This window comes from Schistocerca gregaria, chromosome 7 (genome assembly GCF_023897955.1).
Source record: "Schistocerca gregaria isolate iqSchGreg1 chromosome 7, iqSchGreg1.2, whole genome shotgun sequence".
Taxonomy (NCBI): domain Eukaryota; kingdom Metazoa; phylum Arthropoda; class Insecta; order Orthoptera; family Acrididae; genus Schistocerca; species Schistocerca gregaria.
The window spans coordinates 381,059,475-381,078,733 of record NC_064926.1 but is presented as its reverse complement, the minus strand read 5'-3'; the positions used below and the strand labels follow the sequence as shown (position 1 = coordinate 381,078,733).

At 42.3% G+C, this 19,259-nt stretch overlaps 1 protein-coding gene across 1 annotated transcript in view; it reads left to right on the top strand.

Annotated features, from left to right (window-relative positions):
* Positions 1-14,951, top strand: part of LOC126282406 (juvenile hormone esterase-like) — a 57,784-nt gene extending 42,833 nt beyond the window's left edge. The window contains exons 3-5 of the mRNA XM_049982063.1: positions 4,542-4,830; positions 11,765-11,950; positions 14,935-14,951. Of these exons, the coding sequence (XP_049838020.1) occupies positions 4,542-4,830; positions 11,765-11,950; positions 14,935-14,951 (492 nt within the window). The remainder of the gene's footprint in view (positions 1-4,541; positions 4,831-11,764; positions 11,951-14,934) is intronic.
* Positions 14,952-19,259: the final 4,308 nt, after the last annotated feature.

Sequence of the window (19,259 nt, the reverse complement as noted above, 5' to 3'; positions counted from 1 at the left end):
CTTGGCCTGCTGGATCTGTCTCCAATCGAGCGCATATGGGACATAATCGGCCGACAACTCCTGCGTCATTAACAATCAACATTAACCGTCCCTGTACTGGCCTACCAAAATGAAAGAAGTATGGACCTCCATGCAATAAACTGATATCCGGCAACCGTACATAACAATGTATGCATACTTGCATGCTTGTATTCAACACTCTGGCGGCTACAACTGTTAGTAATGTACTAGCACTTGAAATTTGCAGTGGCTTATCTCGCGCTTACTTTAAACTATGATCTTGTAATGTTAATCGTTTAAATACGTTACCAAGAAAAACGTATTTCCAAAATTTTATTGCTCTACGTTAAATATATTTTGGTGGTGCAATTTTTTTCCGTCACTATATATGACAGATTAAGTTAATTAATTTTATGACAAATTACGGCAGCCGGCCGGTGTGGCCGTGCGGTTCTAGGCGGTTCAGTCTGGAACCTTGTGACCGCTACGGTCTCAGGTTCGAATCCTGACTCGGGCATGGATGTGTGTGATGTCCTTAGGTTAGTTAGGTTCAAGTAGCTCTAAGTTCCAGGGGACTGATGACCATAGATGCTTGTATTCAGCACTCTGGCGGCTACAACAGTACTAGATCCATAGTGCTCAGAGCCATTTTGAATTCAAGCATGTTTCAGAGAAAACAACAAATTGAACGAAAAACAGTGAAGTTTAATGACTGAATGACATCATATCATATGAAACAAATATAATATTGCAAGTGAGACACACCTTGAGATTTAACTCGTTAATAAAACAACCGTAATTAAACAAAGTAAAACAGCAAGGCAAACGAAACCTCACAAACTGAAGCAAAGTAAAAATACAGATCATACAAGTAGGAGCAGTAATCTACAAAGTAGTGTGGATAGCTTTATCTGCAGTATATGCTGTTAGAAGTTTGAACAAGGATACAGAATCTGATCGTTCAGTATCAAGTTTGGGCAAATAGTCACATGTTTATTAAATTTCGTTATTTCAAGAATGATTCACCTTCTCAAAATCTGGAATACATCGATAAGTTGCACGTGAGTCTGGGCATGCTGTTGCGATGTCATCCTGAAAGTTTCAGTAACACACAATAGCTGTGATGTACGCAAACTTTCATTCTGATGTTGGACTGGCTTTTTTCTGTAGTGGGAATAAACTCTTATAAGGATGAAATTTAAGTTAACATAGCCAACACGCACGTAAAATCTAAAGTATAAGTTAAGTGACGTTCGGCGTTTGGTGTTCGTAGTATAATATAGCCCATTATTCGCTACAGAATGGTAAATAACGGAAGCGTATTTATCCTTTGTAATCCGTGGGCACCCAACATAACACAACTCCCGACAATTGATATCAACCCGGTCTCTGCCTACAAGATGATCAAACCTGTTTGATAGGATTTCCGCATCTCGTTAACAGGCATCTCACTCCGTCTTCGATCAACTTTACTCCCTCTGAAGACCGCTGTAAATGATGAAATTTCTTAAATTCACTGTTTGGTTTCCTAGGGATTGTCAAACAAGCGAACTGAGGAAAAAATCAGTTTTGTCAAACTTTATCTCAGTTTTAAAGTACTTCGTGTGTCACACTGTGTGTATCCCGTCGCGAGGTATGATTATTTTTACAGTAGTTCCAAAGGTAACGAATGAACCAAGAACGTTTCTTGCATTGAGTTATCACTGTGTATAAAAAAGAAACACAAAAAAAGTCACTGGCTGAGTAAATAGTTGAAACTGAGAGCTAAATGTACCCATGAAATTCGGATAAAGGAAATATTAGACCCAGAAACTGATGGTTATATCGAAAGTTTCTCCGAATGGACAATGAATCTTTTAAAAGCTTGTTAGAATTATTTCGCTGTCAGATTGAAAAGTAAAACGTGTTAGGCGAAAATCTTTTCCAGTTTCTCTGTAGACATGTGAGAATCGAAAAACGTTTTATGACTCAATGCACCTCATAGACTGATTTATAATGGAAATATCTCCTTCGCTTTCTATTTTTCCTTCTTTAACAGTTCCTGTTTCCCTACAGGGTTGCGGAGATGTCAGTGGTACTTGGTGATCGGATGAGCGTGACATCACCACTCCGCCTGGGAGGGATCTTTGTTCCCTATCTGTGTACGTCTCGAGTAAATCACATGTGCAAGTGCGAGAACATTTTCCAAATGATTATGTAGCGTGTATCTGAGGCCGCACGTGAATAATAACCCGGCATCTACCTTATTGAGTGTGGGAAACCGCCTAAAAGCCACAGAAGGCTAGCCATGTCATCTGCCTTCATCGTTAATCCGCCAAGCGTATTCGATTCGATGCATGCTCTCTTCACCGAATCCCGGATGCAGCACTTTAATGTGCTAGGCTCTGAGAGCGAATTTTTGTATTAGTAACATGTGGTGAAGTAAAAGTAGTATAGCGCGTAGTACTTTGGGTATTGACCCTCTTTTTTTTCCTCTACCACTTTCATAATGACCTTTTTTATTTTTTTATTTCTTTCCTTATGACCCTTTTATTTTACGAGGATTGTTCATTAAGTAAAGTTATACCTCTGTCTGAAAGCAGGTTGGTTTCACTCAGCATTTCAATACACCACATTACTCCCTATTCTTTTGGCTATTTTTAGACGCAATATCCGTTCAATGTGACGGCTTTACGCCACCTGAATCCCTGCATGGTACCACTGCACTGATGGACTTCGGAGCCAATGACTGGCTGCATAAATAACCTTCCCATTAGCGACGTACTGCTTCATTGAGCATTGCGTTCATGGCGAAGGAGGAGTTCGTTTGTATTTTTGAGGCAACCAACAAACTCAAGTCCATTTTTCCGTTTCCAGAGAGTATCACAATACATTTCAGAGTTCATCGTTGAACCATGCTGAAGGACATCAAACAGAATAACCCCTTCATAGTCCCAGAGGTCCGTCGCTATGACTGTACTGGGTGGGGGTTCTAACAACCCTGCCACAACAAAGGTAAAAATTTTAATAACGATTGTGGTGTTGCTCACGGTGCTAAATACTGCATTTTCGGGCAACATCAGTCATATTATGTGGCAGGTGTCATTAGAGCAGAGTTAATTGTCATTTCATGTAATAATGAAAAAACAAGGCTCTCATCTTTTTGTGTTTCCCACGCTGGTTTCGTCGTAAAATCATGGCGCAATCGTTGAAAATCTAGGTGGTTATGATTCCAAGATTGGATGCAAAGAGGCCTAAGTTTTATTCTGCTATATTAAAAAGTTTTGTGGATGCACTTCACAAACCATCCTGGAAGATTACACTTTTGCTGGACAATGGTGATGTAAAAAAATAATCAGCATTCTGAAATTAAGTTACACTTCCTTTTAATTGCTTTTATTTCAATATCACTTGACACACTAAACATCACTTCACAATACAAAACAGACTTGAAAACATGTTCCTCACAGTCACTGTTAAAGTTCACATTTTACAAGCTGACTACGTTATGCGTCTTTCCAACATGACGTCCAACACTTGACTTTCTCCACGTCCGACTCTCTAACAAGTTAACAACCAACTAATAACCGCTTACTCGCCCAAAAATCAGAGTTACAATTACGTCAAAGATCGTAGTAACAAAAGAAAGAATACACATAACTATAATATCATTGCTATATAAACATATCGATGTATCTCAAATGATATCAAATCTGAATTTTGTCTCAGAAATATGTCAACTACTTTGCAGAAACACAGTAGAATATTACTGGTATCGAGAAGTTCAGGTGGGGTACCATAATGGTTGCGTAATTCAAGTACCATTACAGGGTGCGACTACGAACTTTTTCATCGGAGGAGACGTGGTGTGGCGCCACTCCATGGATTGCCTCTTTGTTACTGGTTCGAAGTGATAAACTCACGATTCATCGCCTGGGACGATACTCGACAAAAAAATTTCACAATCAGCCTAGCTCAAGCAATTCCGCGCAGATAGTCCTTCGTTCCTCTTTGTGGTCTTGTGTTATGCGGCTACGAACCCAGTGAGCACACCCCATTGGGTACTCAACTAGTGAAAGAGCGTGTCAGCACCACAAACAGAGACGTCGTCTTGAGCAGCGAAGTGTTTGATTGTGATCCGTGGAGCGCCTCGAATGAGGGTGTCCACACGTAACACCATTGTGCGGCCGGGTGGCACGCCTGAGATCGGACATGTCTGCGCGACCTTGTTGCGTTGATCACTATCTTTTCAGAGTGCTTTTATTGACTGCGAGGTCTCTGTCAAATCGGCCGATAATAAAAGATCAATATTTCTTACAAAATTTCGTTTCTTTTCTTCCAAACATGAAACAAGCCAGTACACCGGAAAATAATTAGACAAACACGGAAAAATTGACTAATTCTTTGAATGCCCTCACGGCTGAAGGCTAGAGTAACTTGTAACTGAGAAATACATAATTAAGAGCGTATATACAGCCTATTTCGACATGCGACTTCCTAGCCCACCAGTGAAGGAGCCAAATGCCGAGTGAGTCAGTGGAACAAAGCGTTGCCTGTTGCAGAAATCCCGGCCCCCTGTCGCCTGGGAGGGCGTACGGGACGCCCTGGAGGAGGCGCCGCTGTGCCTGCAGCCGGACAAGGGCTCCGAGGACTGCCTCTACCTCAACGTCTTCGTGCCGGAGGAGGCGGCGGCGGCGGCCAACGCCTCTGGGGAGCTGCTGCCCGTGCTCGCCTGGATACCAGGCGGCGGCTACCAGCATGGAGGGGCTTCGCTGGCTGGTTTTGGCCCAGACTTCTTCCTCGACCGCGGCATCGTCGTCGTTACCATGAACTACCGGCTGTCCGCTCTGGGTGAGTACTCACGACCTGCCACATCTCTACACTCCGCGACCACAACAGCAACCTTACTGCAATAAGGACGTTTCTGTACAGATGCACCAAACAGTAAGATATCCTTTCCTATCCCTCCAAAATACAGAATATGATTAACCGATGTCGGTGCTTAGAGAGTGGAAGGACCGGTTAACGGGAAACTGAACACAGTTCGTAGCAGTAACACAGTTTATTAGACCTTCCGTGTTACGTTAAAGTGACGAACAAGATAGCAGTATTAACAATGGAAAAACATAGACCAGCTGCTTCAGCAGAACACACTTAGCCCACTTCACAATGACGCAGTGTGAGACATAAATCAAATTCCAGTATCTCCTACTAGTCTGGATGCGCTGCAGCACACACTGGTCTTGTATCGCAAGCACCGGGCACCTCTACAACACATATATAAAGACATCTTAAAATACATGTAACAAGTCCGAATACTCTGAACCGATCACACAATTCATAAAAGAAACAATATAGAAAGGTAATGAGGTTTCCACAGAACAAATGGTACCTCTTTTAAACACCCAGTATTAATTTGAGGACACAGAAAAAATCAAATACCCCTTTCTTGTAAGAATAATACACAATTGTTTCTTCAAAGAACATTACACAATAGAATTCAAATGTCAGGCAGGTACCAAGCTCACAAGGTAACACCAGACGTTTAATGAATGAACAAGAACAGTTCGGTATCGTTCGGCACAGTTCCAGATGTACGATAATTTCTTAAAGCAGACACAATTTTCTCACCAACAAGCAAAACATAAATAGAGGAACAAATTATTAATGTCGCACATCTAGTCTCGACTTCGAAGTAAAATTACATGAACAAGTCCTGTTACCTTTGGCACACAGTAACAGCTCAATTCAAATAACCCTCAAAATCTCATTATAAAACACGGCAAGAAAAGAATAAAACTCATGAATAACTAAACTGTAAGGCTGATCGGAACACTGCATCTTTTGAGGCTTTCATATCATTGCTGGTTTAACCAAATGGCATTAAACGTGGCTAACACAACGCTATACAATTCTGAGTGATCCTAGGAGTGAGTCACACAACATTCGCGCCAAAACTACATGCCGAGGTGCAATCATTTCATTCGAGTTCACATAATGCGGACGAGCAGCCACAGTGTAAATTACTTCAAAAAAGCGCTCATCTTGTGCAGTGTTTTGGTAGGGTCTTGCCAGTAGTACTAGACCCGCATAGGTGTTGTGGTCGTACAACACGGCCAACGAATCCCTTCTTCGACAGCTGCTCTCCACACGATATCCTGTCCGCAACTCGGCTGACGGGGCGCTGCCGATCTGATGTCTTCCGGGTGTCGGTGAGAACACCCTCGCTCCAACACTAACTGAGGCTGCGTGTCTGTTCCCCTGGCGGAAAATCTACTGCCTCGGCTACTAAGGCGAACTCCCGGCGCCGCCCAGACGACTCAGTACTGCTCCATCCTGTCGACTTAACGCTGCTCTTTAGTTCCTCACAGCCACAGTGTTCCCTGAATACACGCAGCAATTCCTGGACTCAGCTGGACGAAGCGTCCTCGGACGACGGAAGACTGTCTTCTTCAAGCGAGCGTGTTCTAGTCTAGACTAAGGTCCTCCTCGATCTCCGACCACGCTATGACACCACGGCACACGGACTGCGAGGCTCCTGGCTGCAGACGCTCTTCTCAATGGTGTAGAATCTTTGGATCCCAGCAGGGAGACCGTGACCTATCGATCCTCCCGGCACGGCTCTCTTTGTAGCAAAACACAGTTTTGTATTCGTACCCGCCCGGGATTAGCCGAGCGGTCTCAGGCGCTGCAGTCATGGACTGTGCGGCTGATCCCGGCAGAGGTTCGAGTCCTCCCTCAGGCATGGGTGTGTGTGTTTGTCATTGGGATAATTTAGGTTAAGTAGTGTGTAACCTTAGGGACTGATGACCTTAGCAGTTAAGTCCCATAAGACTTCACACACACTCGTATTTACTCACATGTTTCCGAGACATCGTCCATGGGCTTTAGTTTACAATCCCGGCAAAAATAATCCCAGAAATGGAGTGTACTTGCAATATGTGGACACTAGTCATTGCTACCGTTCGCATGATAGCGTGTATTGTATGGTACGTTCAGACTACATTTTTATTTGTCAGACTTTACTTTAAATCAATAATAAAAGCTTCACGCTATCTGCCAAAAGAAGTGTACTTGCATAATACCTCTATCGAAATGAAGGCCTAAAACGTGACACCAGAAGAAAGACGACGTTAGGAAGGACGTATCCTCCGACACATTTTAAAATCTCGTTTGGTAAACAACCAACGCGCAGCTATCGCCGTGTTGCGACATCGACTCGTGTTGTTGAAACAACTTAGCCATCAAGACGGCACAGGACGGATGGGTATGTTTTCGGCGGCAGCGCAGTAAGCATCCACCACCAGCGAGAAGAGTAACACTAGGCCGAGGGCGAGGGCTGTGCAGTTGTGCAGGATGCAGCCGTTTGAAATTTCTACCGTGATCATGACGCAGGCTTTCTTATACAACACTGTCATCTGTTCGGTGATTACAAGTGTGATCCTTGTGGCCTTTTTGATGAATAATCTAATGCCTTAGGACGTGTTCATCGGTTCTTCTACTCAAGATGTACCATTAACTCTTTATTCCTCAGTTCGATTCAATTCATCTTTATTAATTACTGGTTCTACCCACTCAACTTTTCGCATTTTTCTGTAGCTTTGTATTTCAAAAACTTATATTCCCTGACAGGTTTCAGATAGATTATATAATGGTATGACAGAGATTCAGGAACCAGGTTTTAAATTGTAACACATTACCAGGGGCAGATGTGGTCCCTGACCACAATCTATTGGTTATGACCTGTAGATTAAAACTAAAGAAACTGCAAAAAGGTAGGAATTTAAAGAGATGGGACCTGGATAAACTAAAAGAACCAGAGGTTAAACAGAGTTTCAGGGAGAGCATAAGGGAGCAATTGACAGGAATGGTGGAAAGAAATACGGTGGAAGAAGAATGGGTAGCTTTGAGGGATGAAGTAGTGAAGGCAGCAGAGGATCAAGTAGGTGAAGAGATGAGGGCTAGTAGAAATCCTTGGGTAACTGAAGAAATATTGAATTTAATTGATGAAAGAATAATATATAAAAATGCAGTAAATGAAGCAGGCAAAAACGATTACAGACGTCTCAAAAATGAGATCGACAGGAAGTGCAAAATGGCTAAGCAGGGATGGCAAGAGTACAAATGTAAGGATGTAGAGGCTTATCTCACTAGGGGTAAGGTAGATACTGCCCACAGGAAAATTAAAGCGACCTTTGGAGATAAGAGAACCACTTGTATGAACATCAAGAGCTCAGATGGAAACCCAGGTCTAAGCAAAGAAGGGAAAGCAGAACGATGGAAGGAGTATATAGAGGGTATATACAAGGGCGAAGTACTTGAGGACAATATTATGGAAATGGAAGAGGATGTATATGAAGATGAAATGGGAGATACGATACTGCGTGAAGAGTTTGACAGAGCACTGAAAGACCTGGGACGAAACAAGATCCCCGGAGTAGACAACATTCCATTAGAACTACTGACGGCCTTGGGAGAGCCAGTCCTGACAAAACTCTACCATCTGGTGAGCAAGATGCATGAGACAGGCGAAATACCCTCAGACTTCAAGAAGAATATAATAATTCCAATCCCAAAGAAAGCAGGTGTTAACAGATGTGAAAATTACCGAACTATCAGTTTAATAAGTCACAGCTGCAAAATACTAAGGCGAATTATTTACAGACGAATGGAAAAACTAGTAGAAGCCGACCTCGGGGAAGATCAGTTTGGATTCCGTAGAAATGTTGGAACACGTGAGTCAGTACTGTCCCTACGACCTACCTTAGAAGCTAGATTAAGGAAGGGCAAACCTACGTTTCTAGCAATTGTAGACTTAGAGGAAGCTTTTGACAATGTTGATTGGAATACTCTTTTTCAAATTCTGAAGGTAGCAGGGGTAAAATACAGGGAGCGAAACGCTATTTACAATTTGTACAGAAACCAGATGGCAGTTATAAGAGTCGAGGGACATGAAAGGGAAGCAGTGGTTGGGAAGGGAGTGAGACAGGGTTGTAGTCTCTCCCCGATGTTATTCAATCTGTATATTGAGCAAGCAGTAAAGGAAACAAAAGAAAAATTATTAGTAGGTATTAAAATCCATAGAGAAGAAATAAAACTTTGAGGTTCGCCGATGACATTGTAATTCTGTCAGAGACAGCAAAGGACTTGGAAGAGCAGTTGAACGAAATGGATAGTGTCTTGAAAGGAGGATGTAAGATGAACATCAACAAAAGCAAAACGAGGATAATGAAATGTAGTCGAATTAAGTCGGGTGATGCTGAGGGAATTAGATTAGGAAATGAGACACTTAAAGTAGTAAAGGAATTTTGCTATTTGGGGAGAAAAATAACTGATGATGGTCGAAGTAGAGACGATATAAAATGTAGACTGGCAATGGCAAGGAAAGCGTTTCTGAAGAAGAGAAATTTGTTGACATCGAGTATAGATTTAAGTGTCAGGAAGTCATTTCTGAAAGTATTTGTATGGAGTATAGCCATGTATGGAAGTGAAACATGGACGATAAATAGTTTGGACAAGAAGAGAATAGAAGCTTTCGAAATGTGGTGCAACAGAAGAATGCTGAAGATTAGATGGGTAGATCACATAACTAATGAGGAGGTATTGAATAGGATTGGGGACAAGAGAAGTTTGTGGCACAACTTGACCAGAAGAAGGATAGATTGGTAGGACACGTTATGAGGCATCAAGAGATCACCAATTTAGTATTCGAGGGCAACGTGGAGGGTAAAAATCGTAGAGAGAGACCAAGAGATGGCTACACTAAGCAGATGCAGAAGAATGTAGATTGCAGTAGGTACTGGGAGATGAAGAAGCTTGCACAAAATAGAGTATCATGGAGAGCTGCATCAAACCAGTCTCAGGACTGAAGACCACAACAACAACAACATATTCACTTCATGTCTGTACTGTTTATCGTCCTTGTTTCACCTCCATATGAGGCTAAATTCCACAGAAACACTTCCACAAAAGTTTACCTGTGACCTAAATTTATATTCTACATTAATATATTTCTCTTTACCAGGAAATTTTCTCTATCTATTCCAATGTATATATTATATGTTCTTTTTTGATATCCAAATAGCAAACTTGTCCACTACATAGAGCGTCTTATTTCCCACTGTAATATTCCATCATCACTTTACTGAAGTCGATTACACTCTGTTGTCGTTGTTTTATTTGTGTTCATTTTATAACCTTTTTTGACAACAGTATCCATTCCGTTCAAGTGTTCGTCCAAGTCCTTAGTCGTCTCTAATGGCAAACTTTCGTTGTTTTTTATTTCTTCTCCCTTTACTTTAATTATCTTTCTCCTACTTCTATAATTTGTTCACTCTGTGCCAAATTAAGTAACAACTCTTATGGGCTACAACTCTGTCTCACTTCCGTTTCATTTAATGTCCGTTTCCTGTCCTTCGACTGTTAGAAATATAGTCCAATTTCTGAAAAATTTTTAAAAAAACTTTTCGTTTTCTGATCCCTGTGTCTGGTATCTTCAAAATTCTAAAGAATGTATTACAATCAACAACATAACAAACTGGAACAGCACATTTTTAAAAAGTATGATGTGTTGTTTATACTGATACTTATGATAAATGTGACATAAACGTCTTGCAACTCATATTACTTTTGTTACACACTGAAAATGATAGCCCCAATGGTTTCCAACACAGTGCCACAGTGCATCTTCACAAAATCGCAAATCCATACACCCGGTAAGTCCAAATATTTGAACAGGTTGAGGTACGGTACTCTATCAGTGGTTTTCAATGGCCTTCAGTTAAATTCAACCGCGACAGGAACGTGCAGCTACTTCTAGTGAAATTTCTTTTTCTTGTGAAGTCTGTTCCTTTTATGCAACGAGATAGAGAATACGTTTATAGACACAGGGATTAAAAAAAATTGAAATTAGAATTCCAAAATATTCAGTCGCCGTCATGATTATAAACATTGAAGTGTGAAAGTACTTCCATAGACGGCTTCACTAGCGCACACAGCTCAGAGGTAACAGGTTCGAACACTTTTGATAGAAGAAATTTTGCGTGTCAATATTCAGCCGGCAACAAGAGAGGGCAACGCCATCTTGTTAATCGTCTGATGCTGCACCAGTGTCTTGTCTCAAATTTCTTATGTCTTGGAACGACTAATGGAAGGGCGGCCTGTGAAACTGTTGAAGATAGTTCGTTCTGTTGTTTCCTGACATGGCCAGAATGGACACACGCGATTGTTTATGTTAAAGGTTATGGACTGTTATCAGTAAATCTTCATTAGTCAAGACTGCAAAAACTTATTTATAATCTTGATAAACAGTTTCAGCTAAAACCAAGAGCCATCTTCATATGAAATACTATAAGCACTGCTGTGTCTCATCTCTAGGCCAATGGGATGACAATGTGTCTACCACCGGCCTGTCGATTAGACACGACAGAGTTTGTCCTTTTTTGATCTGAAGACTGCTAGCTGCTTAAGCCGAAACTGGTTATCACGATTATAAATAACTTCTTGCCATCTCGATTGCTGCTAATAATCCATAACATTCGTTGACGTCAGTGATACCCTAATGCACTATTAGTGGCATTTCCTCCAGTAACGTTTTTGAGCCTCAATCTTCTCTTTCTCAGCATCACAAATAGAACACTGAAACTCATCATATGAAGAAATATAATCCTTTTTCAAACAGGCTGCTGAACGTGCTGATCCTAGTCTCCCAGCCAACAGTGGAATACGATTCTTTCTTTGCTATATACGGTAACATATTCTTTACAAGCGTTGATGTTATTTACAGGATTCCTCAGTCTGGAAGACGAGGTGGTTCCCGGTAATGCGGGTCTCAAAGATCAGGTGATGGCTCTGGAGTGGGTGCAGAAGAACATCGCAGCCTTTGGAGGTGACCCCAGGAAGGTGACCATCGGCGGTGAAAGTGCAGGAGGCTGCTCCACTTCACACCACCTCCTATCCTCCAGGTCTGCAGGTAGGTCAGAATCCATGACCGCTTCTGTACTACTATGGTATTAGGTTACGACAGCAGTACCGAAGGTAATGGTATAGTGTCTGGCTAATAGACGTTTAGCACGCTTCGGGTCCTACTTAAGATCCCACCAAGGCCTTATGTCATCAAAACTAAAGTGGCGCTAGGAAAGTGTTACAACATGAGCACCTTGACCGAAAGCTACCAAAATGATAGGCCAGTATTTCCACGATTGTGGGATATGTTGAATACAATATTATCCTTATTCGAGCACATTTTCAATGTAGAAAAATACCAGTACTGTGAATGAAGAAAGATGTAAGCTAAAGATAGCTATTAAATATTTATAACGTTACTGGATGTTTGCAGATGCAGATCGCGACACAGCCTATCCAGAGAACGTGCACATGCAACTTATCTCTATCATTTGGACTTTGACATAGATCAAGCCATTGGCATTGAAACGTCCCCTTAGAAAAATTGTACAAGACTGTGCTTCAACTGACACAATATTTTTGGCGCAACGCAATCTGACTTTCAATAATCCCTACAAGAGAATGGCCCTGACTAAATTAACCTATACGTTTCACAAATCACTTACCTCACAAAAATCTTTGTTACTCGAACTACTGCAATACAGCGAGCACCACTACTGCCAGCTATATAAAAGATTCAAACTACGGAAGGCACTAACTACTGATAGGCAAAGTTAAAAAATGAAAGATTTTGATAGAGAACAAACAATGTATTTACCTTAATAGTCATATATAGTCATATATAGCTGTTCATGACATCCAGTCTTACAAATTTCAAAACTCCGCCATCTCTCTCCCCACGTCCACCACTGCTGGCGGCTCACCTCCAACTGCGCAACGCTAGGCGCTGTTAACAGCCAACAGCCTAACACTACAATGGCAGGCAACAATGCAAACTAGCCACAGACTGCACACACAGCCAGTGATTTTTTTACAGAGCGTTACGTGGCGTTACCAATAAGAAAGCCTAAACAGCCTACTTACAGCATGAGTGACATGGAAGCATCGTAACGACACATAACACAGACAACTGATTATGCTGCAATGACTGCAGAACGAATAGTGATAAAAGCGCGGCAAGAAGGACTGCACCTCCAGAAGATCGTAGGATTGTTCGGCTGGTTCTGACGGATACATGGATGAGAACAATTGAATGTGTTGCCACGAACCGTCGGGAACAGATTGCTGTAAACGTGATTGAAACCTCAAGTTGCATCGTTTACCGCTGACTCTGTATCAGACAGCAGAGACTAGCATGATTTATGGAGCACTGAGTGACATCCTATGGTGTCCCGCGATGAATCTCGCTCCTGTTACTCGGTGAGATCGACGTCAATGTATCCGTCGACGACCTGATAAAACGCCACAGGTAGCAGCGACTCTCGAGACTTGTCCCTCCCCATCTTCTGAAATCACTGTGTGGAGAGTCACTGGACTACACTACAAGAAGGGAGGCTGTATGCTTGCGAGTATATGGAAAGAATGGTATATCCTGTTCTCAAACCCGTCAAGACCGGAGAACGAAATGTCATATTCGAGGAGGATAATGCAATACTGAATACTCCACTTCACACCACAGACTCATTGAATAATGAACACATCCGTGACTGGCTAGCCTGCCATATCACTTTTCTCCCGGTAGACGTGTCTGGGATGCGATCAGTAAACGTATAACTTCATTCCAGTCCTTAGTCAGCAATGATCATGAAATGACACAGACCATATTCCAAGGACAGCAAGAAGTTCTTCAAGACGACACTGTGTGGTTGTCTACTTTCTTGCCACAACGAAAGGAAGAGTATCTTCTTTGCTATGGGGCTCACATCGCATACTTATCTTGACGATGGACGTCAGCTCCGAAAGGAATGAAAGTTTACGGTAGTCGTTTGATGAACATTTCCAACGTTTGATAAGTATGGGGTCAATGCATCTTGGTAGAACACTTTCCATTTCCGTCAAAGCATCAGAGCGTTTACACCTAACATCGCCTAACACCTATCAGACTAATGCTTCCGACAACGAGTTGTAATACGGACTCTATTAGAAAACGATAAAAGACAAAGACAGCCCCAGTACCCAAAGATATTTATTTATTATTTATTTTTCTTGTTAACTACATGAAAGGTATTCACAGTTGTGAATATGGATAGCCATCAGCTGTGTAATGGAATGACAACAACGAAAATTTGTGCTGGTCGAGGGCTCGAACCCCCAATCCCCACTTATCTTCAGCGGTCGTCTTACTATTTTTTTTTGTCTGTGACAAAATATTTATATGTTAAGACAACTAATCTAAAACACACGTATTCAAGTATTTCACATTAACAATTACTGTCAGTTTTTTATCCCTCTTTCTCGGAGCTACTTGATAAAACTTACTTGACATTTATTCCATATTCCCAAATTTTCCAACGGATCACGGTCATTTTTCAGTTTCTGACCTCCAAAACACAGCCAATTATTTTTATACACATAGCGCCAACTGATGTTGGTGTGAACCTTCTTTCGGGCAAGCTTTAATGACGTATACGTCGACGAAAAGCTCTCGCCCGAACCTAGAACAGTTGGGACTCTTCGTTGTATCAATCTACACGCGTAGATCTAATCCTAGTGACTTCAAGGAAAGACTGTAGGCCTATTTTTCAGGCTGTTGTCTTGTGGAATTATCTTCGGTTTATTCCACGACCGGTACCGTTTCTTCATTATGCCTGTCGATAAATACTGTAATTAATTGCCCTTGCTGTAGCGCATTTTGCGAATTAACCAATTCCAGTGTCACATTCTGGAACAAACCGCAGATTAATCAAACTCCCACTGAATTATAATTTAACGTCCTCGCAGTAACGGTTGCCAAGTAATCCTCCGGAGATTATTCACCCATAGGCCCTTAGGCCTCATTTCGTAATTTTTAGTTATCCTTGAACGTTAAACTGTATTCCTCACAACAAACAGACTACTTCAAGCCATAGGTGTACCATTACACTATCCGAGCACACTACAGGTGCAGCCCCAAACTTCCATAAGTTGCGAACCATGTGTCTACAACCTGTTCTCGTATATTCATTATGTACCTTCCTGTGTACTGGAGAGATTTTAATTACTGAGATTCGCAACATTTCATCGTACTTCTGAACAACACAGAAGCTGCAATATCGTATTTACTTGTTAAGATTACGTTTATCAGGCACCCTCTTATACACATCCAGATAAGCTTAGTCGGTTAATAACAAAATGTGTGTAGCGTACGAGAAGTGTAAGTGAATTATTAGTAATAACGTCGAAACGAGTAAATGAGTGATTTCTCGTAGCCTTTCTAAGGGATCAAATTTATAGAAGAAGTTGACTGGTCTGTAGAAGGACGAAAGTATCAGGAAAAGTTATGAGTGACAGGGGGAATAAAACAGAAATCAGTAGGATCATAGGGACGAAAAAAGCATGAATAGATTAAACTGAGATGGTCACATCTTGTCGCAGATGTCCGTGCAATGGTGGTAAGGTAGAAAGAGGAGTCATACAAGCATTTACATTTATCTAGACTGGTACTGAAACCTTTATCGCACAATTCAGTGCGAACAGAATGGTGGACTATCATGTTGAAAGTATAGATCGCCCTCAGGTGTAGTAGGCCAACCATCCCTAGTATACAGATAAGGCTATATGTTATAAAACTTATGTAGATGACTCACTAATACTATATAATGACTCTAATATTTAAATTAAGAGCGAAGAAAATTTTATGAACAATGATTTAATTGAACATTAGTTAACAGAAGGGAGTGTCTTATTACTTGAATATCTCAGTTCACAATAATTAGCAAATCTTTCCGTTATACAGACCACCGCCCCTCTCCCACCATCACTTATGTTTCTTTTGACAATATTTCCACATAATACCACCCAAAGGAACACAAAACGACATTCTTTGAATCAGCTGTACACAGCAGGGTTCCACACCCCAATCAGCCAAGCAGATTTCTGTAGCGACGTCCACTCATAGGTGTTTTTCAGCTCAGGAAAACTTGGAGCAAGTCGCATTCTGGTGGACTCATGTCTGGCTGTAGAGAGGGTGCGGAAACATTTCGCATCGTATTTGCGCATCTTTAGGGCTACAATGTTGCCGATATCCGAGCATTGTCGTGGAGAAAGAGTGGCCCGGCATCGACCAACCGAGACTGCTTTTATACATTTTTCTACGCAGTTTTGCACGAAGTTACGCTAACACACTATTGTGACATTTGTTCCACTTGGGACTTGGTGATCAAAGAAAGAATTGTCATTTGCTTTAGCTTTAATTGAGCGTGTCGAAATTTTTTGTATGTGGAGAATCTGAAGCTCTCCACTCATTGCACTGTTATTTCAACTCCGGGTCAAAGTCTCTAATCCTCGCTCTATCAATAGCGGCAATTCGACACAAGAATCCTTCAGTTTCACGGTCGAATCGTTGTTTGAGTAAGGTTCCAATGTACAGGAGTCTATGCTTCCCTTCGGCAGTTAAACACTGTGGGACCTGTCTTGCAGAAATTTTTCTCTTTTTCAAATCATATGTCAGAATACGGAATGCTGATGTTTGGGGTATTCCCTAGGCTTCGGAGAGTTCCTCACAAATCACACTGTGGTTTTCTTCAAGAGCATCTGCCATAAGTTCCACACTTCGTTCATCTGTTGAATTTTTTGGCCTTCCAGGTCTTGGATTTTCGTGTATGCTTATACGACCACTTTTTTTTGTTTTTTGTTTTTTTGAGTCATTCTTCTGACTTCTTTGATGCGACCCGCCACTAGTTCCTCTCCAGTGCTATCTTCTTCATCTCAGAGTAGTACTTGCAATCTACTTCCTCAATTATTTGCTGAATGTATTCCTCTTCAGTGTTTGCCCTCTACAGCTCCCTCTGATACTATGGAAGTCATTCCCTGACCACTACTAAAACGTTTACCCCAACGTAAAACTGTTCAACAGTCCACTGTAAATTCGCCACAAATTTCACTTAACGCAGAATCAATCTCTGTTGGGTAAAGTTTCGAGCTTAATGCACCACCCATGGTCTTCAACAGTAATACTACATCTGATGTAATTTTCATTGTTGTTCTCTCAAACCCTCCACAGTAAGACCTTCTTGCGCATTACTTCTGAAATGTCTGTCGCTTCTTGCCTTAAGACAATATAATAATATATTATGACTCCGAGAAATCTGGAGAAGTTACTGCATTACCTCGCCTACATAGAAATGCATATTTTCGATGAGTAATCTGCACAGGAAGTTGTGTGTGATGTTTAGTGTGTGTGGGATTATGCACAAATGGACCATAAGGAAGCTGTAAGTACAAATTCTTCTAAATTAAGCCACTAACTTCACAAAGGATTGACAACCAACTAAAAGTCGCATGTTTCTAATATACTACAGTAAAGTCAACGAAATGAAGCAGACTCCCACTCATCGACAACATAACATAAAAATGGCCCAACAAACACAAGAAACGCACTTGAAAATGGGAATCATTTCCCGACACGCGTCGTGTGAAAAATGAAACAAAGAAAATCGTGACTGGTAGCAGAAGAATTATTTATATACAAACCTATTGCTGAAACTTCCTGGCAGATTAAAGCTGTGTGCCGGACCGAGACTCGAACTCGGGACCTTTGCCTTTCGCGGGCAAGTGCTCTACCAACTTTTTTTTTTTTTCTTTTGTTAATGAACCGCTGCAGCAGCAGAACGACGGGTAGGGCAGGGGTCGACACCCGAAGCCTTGCCCTCCCGCCGCCACGCCCAAGCAACGTGTTCCAGTTCGAGGATCGAAGGATCAGGAAGAGGATGTAGTGGGATTGTCGATGTTGGTTTATTTATTTCTTTCTTTAATTTTTATAACATTTTTAATTTTTTTAATTTTTTTCATTTGGTATTGTATTTATAGATTTATTTTTGTTTCATTACAAAGATAGATCCTACAACTGCCGTAGCCGAGCGTCCGAGTCGTCTTCTCGTCTGTTGGGAGGGGTTCCCCCTACTCCGTCCGTAGAGGATCAATATGCTCCAGGAGTCTACTTCATTTTCAGCGTCTCATACCCGGAACGCCCCAGTGAGCAGGAGGATCCGCAAATAATGAACCTAAATAATTTGTGAAACGAGTTCTGTACTTCGGGTGGCGGCTGAAAGCTGCATGTGTCGCCATCAATAGGGATCAAAAGTCGAGGGTGCCTTTGGCAACGTCGCAAAATATGTAGTAAACGGCCATGCCTTTTAGCCAGTTAACGGCGTTCGTTCTGGTAGATGGAAAGTATACGCCGTCGGGGTGCAGTACATCATCAGGGGAGATAGACTCCAGCAATCGCCGCAAGAGTAAAGCCAGCATGCGCTGCGTCAGTAGCCAGCACTCGCTGGTCGCGGCACACGTCAGACGGTGTGCATCCGAGTCAGCGACTGAGCATGTCGGACACAAGGGGTCGTCCGTCAGATGTATGGAATGTAGCCTCTGACGAGTAGCGAACTGCCCATTCACAACCACGTACCACAATGAACGCACCGTCGTAGGTAGAAAAGGCGTGTCTACCGCTCGCCACACCGTGTTCCAGACAACTTCAGGATGTTTTTGGGCGACCGTATTTACAGGTTGCTGCTGTTGATAGAGGCGATAATAGTCTTTTGTGCTGGGCTTCCGTGTCGTCGGAAGTTCTGACCGTAAGTAGCTGAAGTAAATCAAGAACTCTCTGATGTGGATGAGTGCCGGTGAAATGTGTCCTACAGAAACCGGGGGATGCAGAGAGTGTGGTGGCACTTCCGGTATCAGGGTGCCCGTCAGAGTGGCGTGGGCAGAGGTCCATGTGCGACGCATAGTTTTGAGATAGAGCGATCGCGCACGGTTATATACATGAATTAAACCGATACCGCCCGCCCTGTGCGGCAGTGTCAGGGTGGCGTATCCGACTTTAAAAACCAGACCGGTGCTGGCGAAATGTCCATTGCTGCTTGAAATCTGTCGGCCATCGTAGCCGTCAAGGGAAGGATGTGCGCAAAATAGTTCAGTTTTGAGACAAGATAGGTGCTGAAATAACGTGTTCTGAGGAGCATATCCAACCGACGCAGTTTGTTGTCCTGCAGCAGAGCACGTGTCCGGTGTAGGAGCCGACGGTACGTACCCACCGCCGTCCGGCGGACATTGCTATAGAATTGCACTCCTAAACACTTGAGTACGGGCACCTTGTCAAAGGGAACCGCCGTTGTGTGGGAAAGCCCCCCTCCGACATCCATGTATTTTGTCTTCCTCACGTTGATGACGCTCCCAGC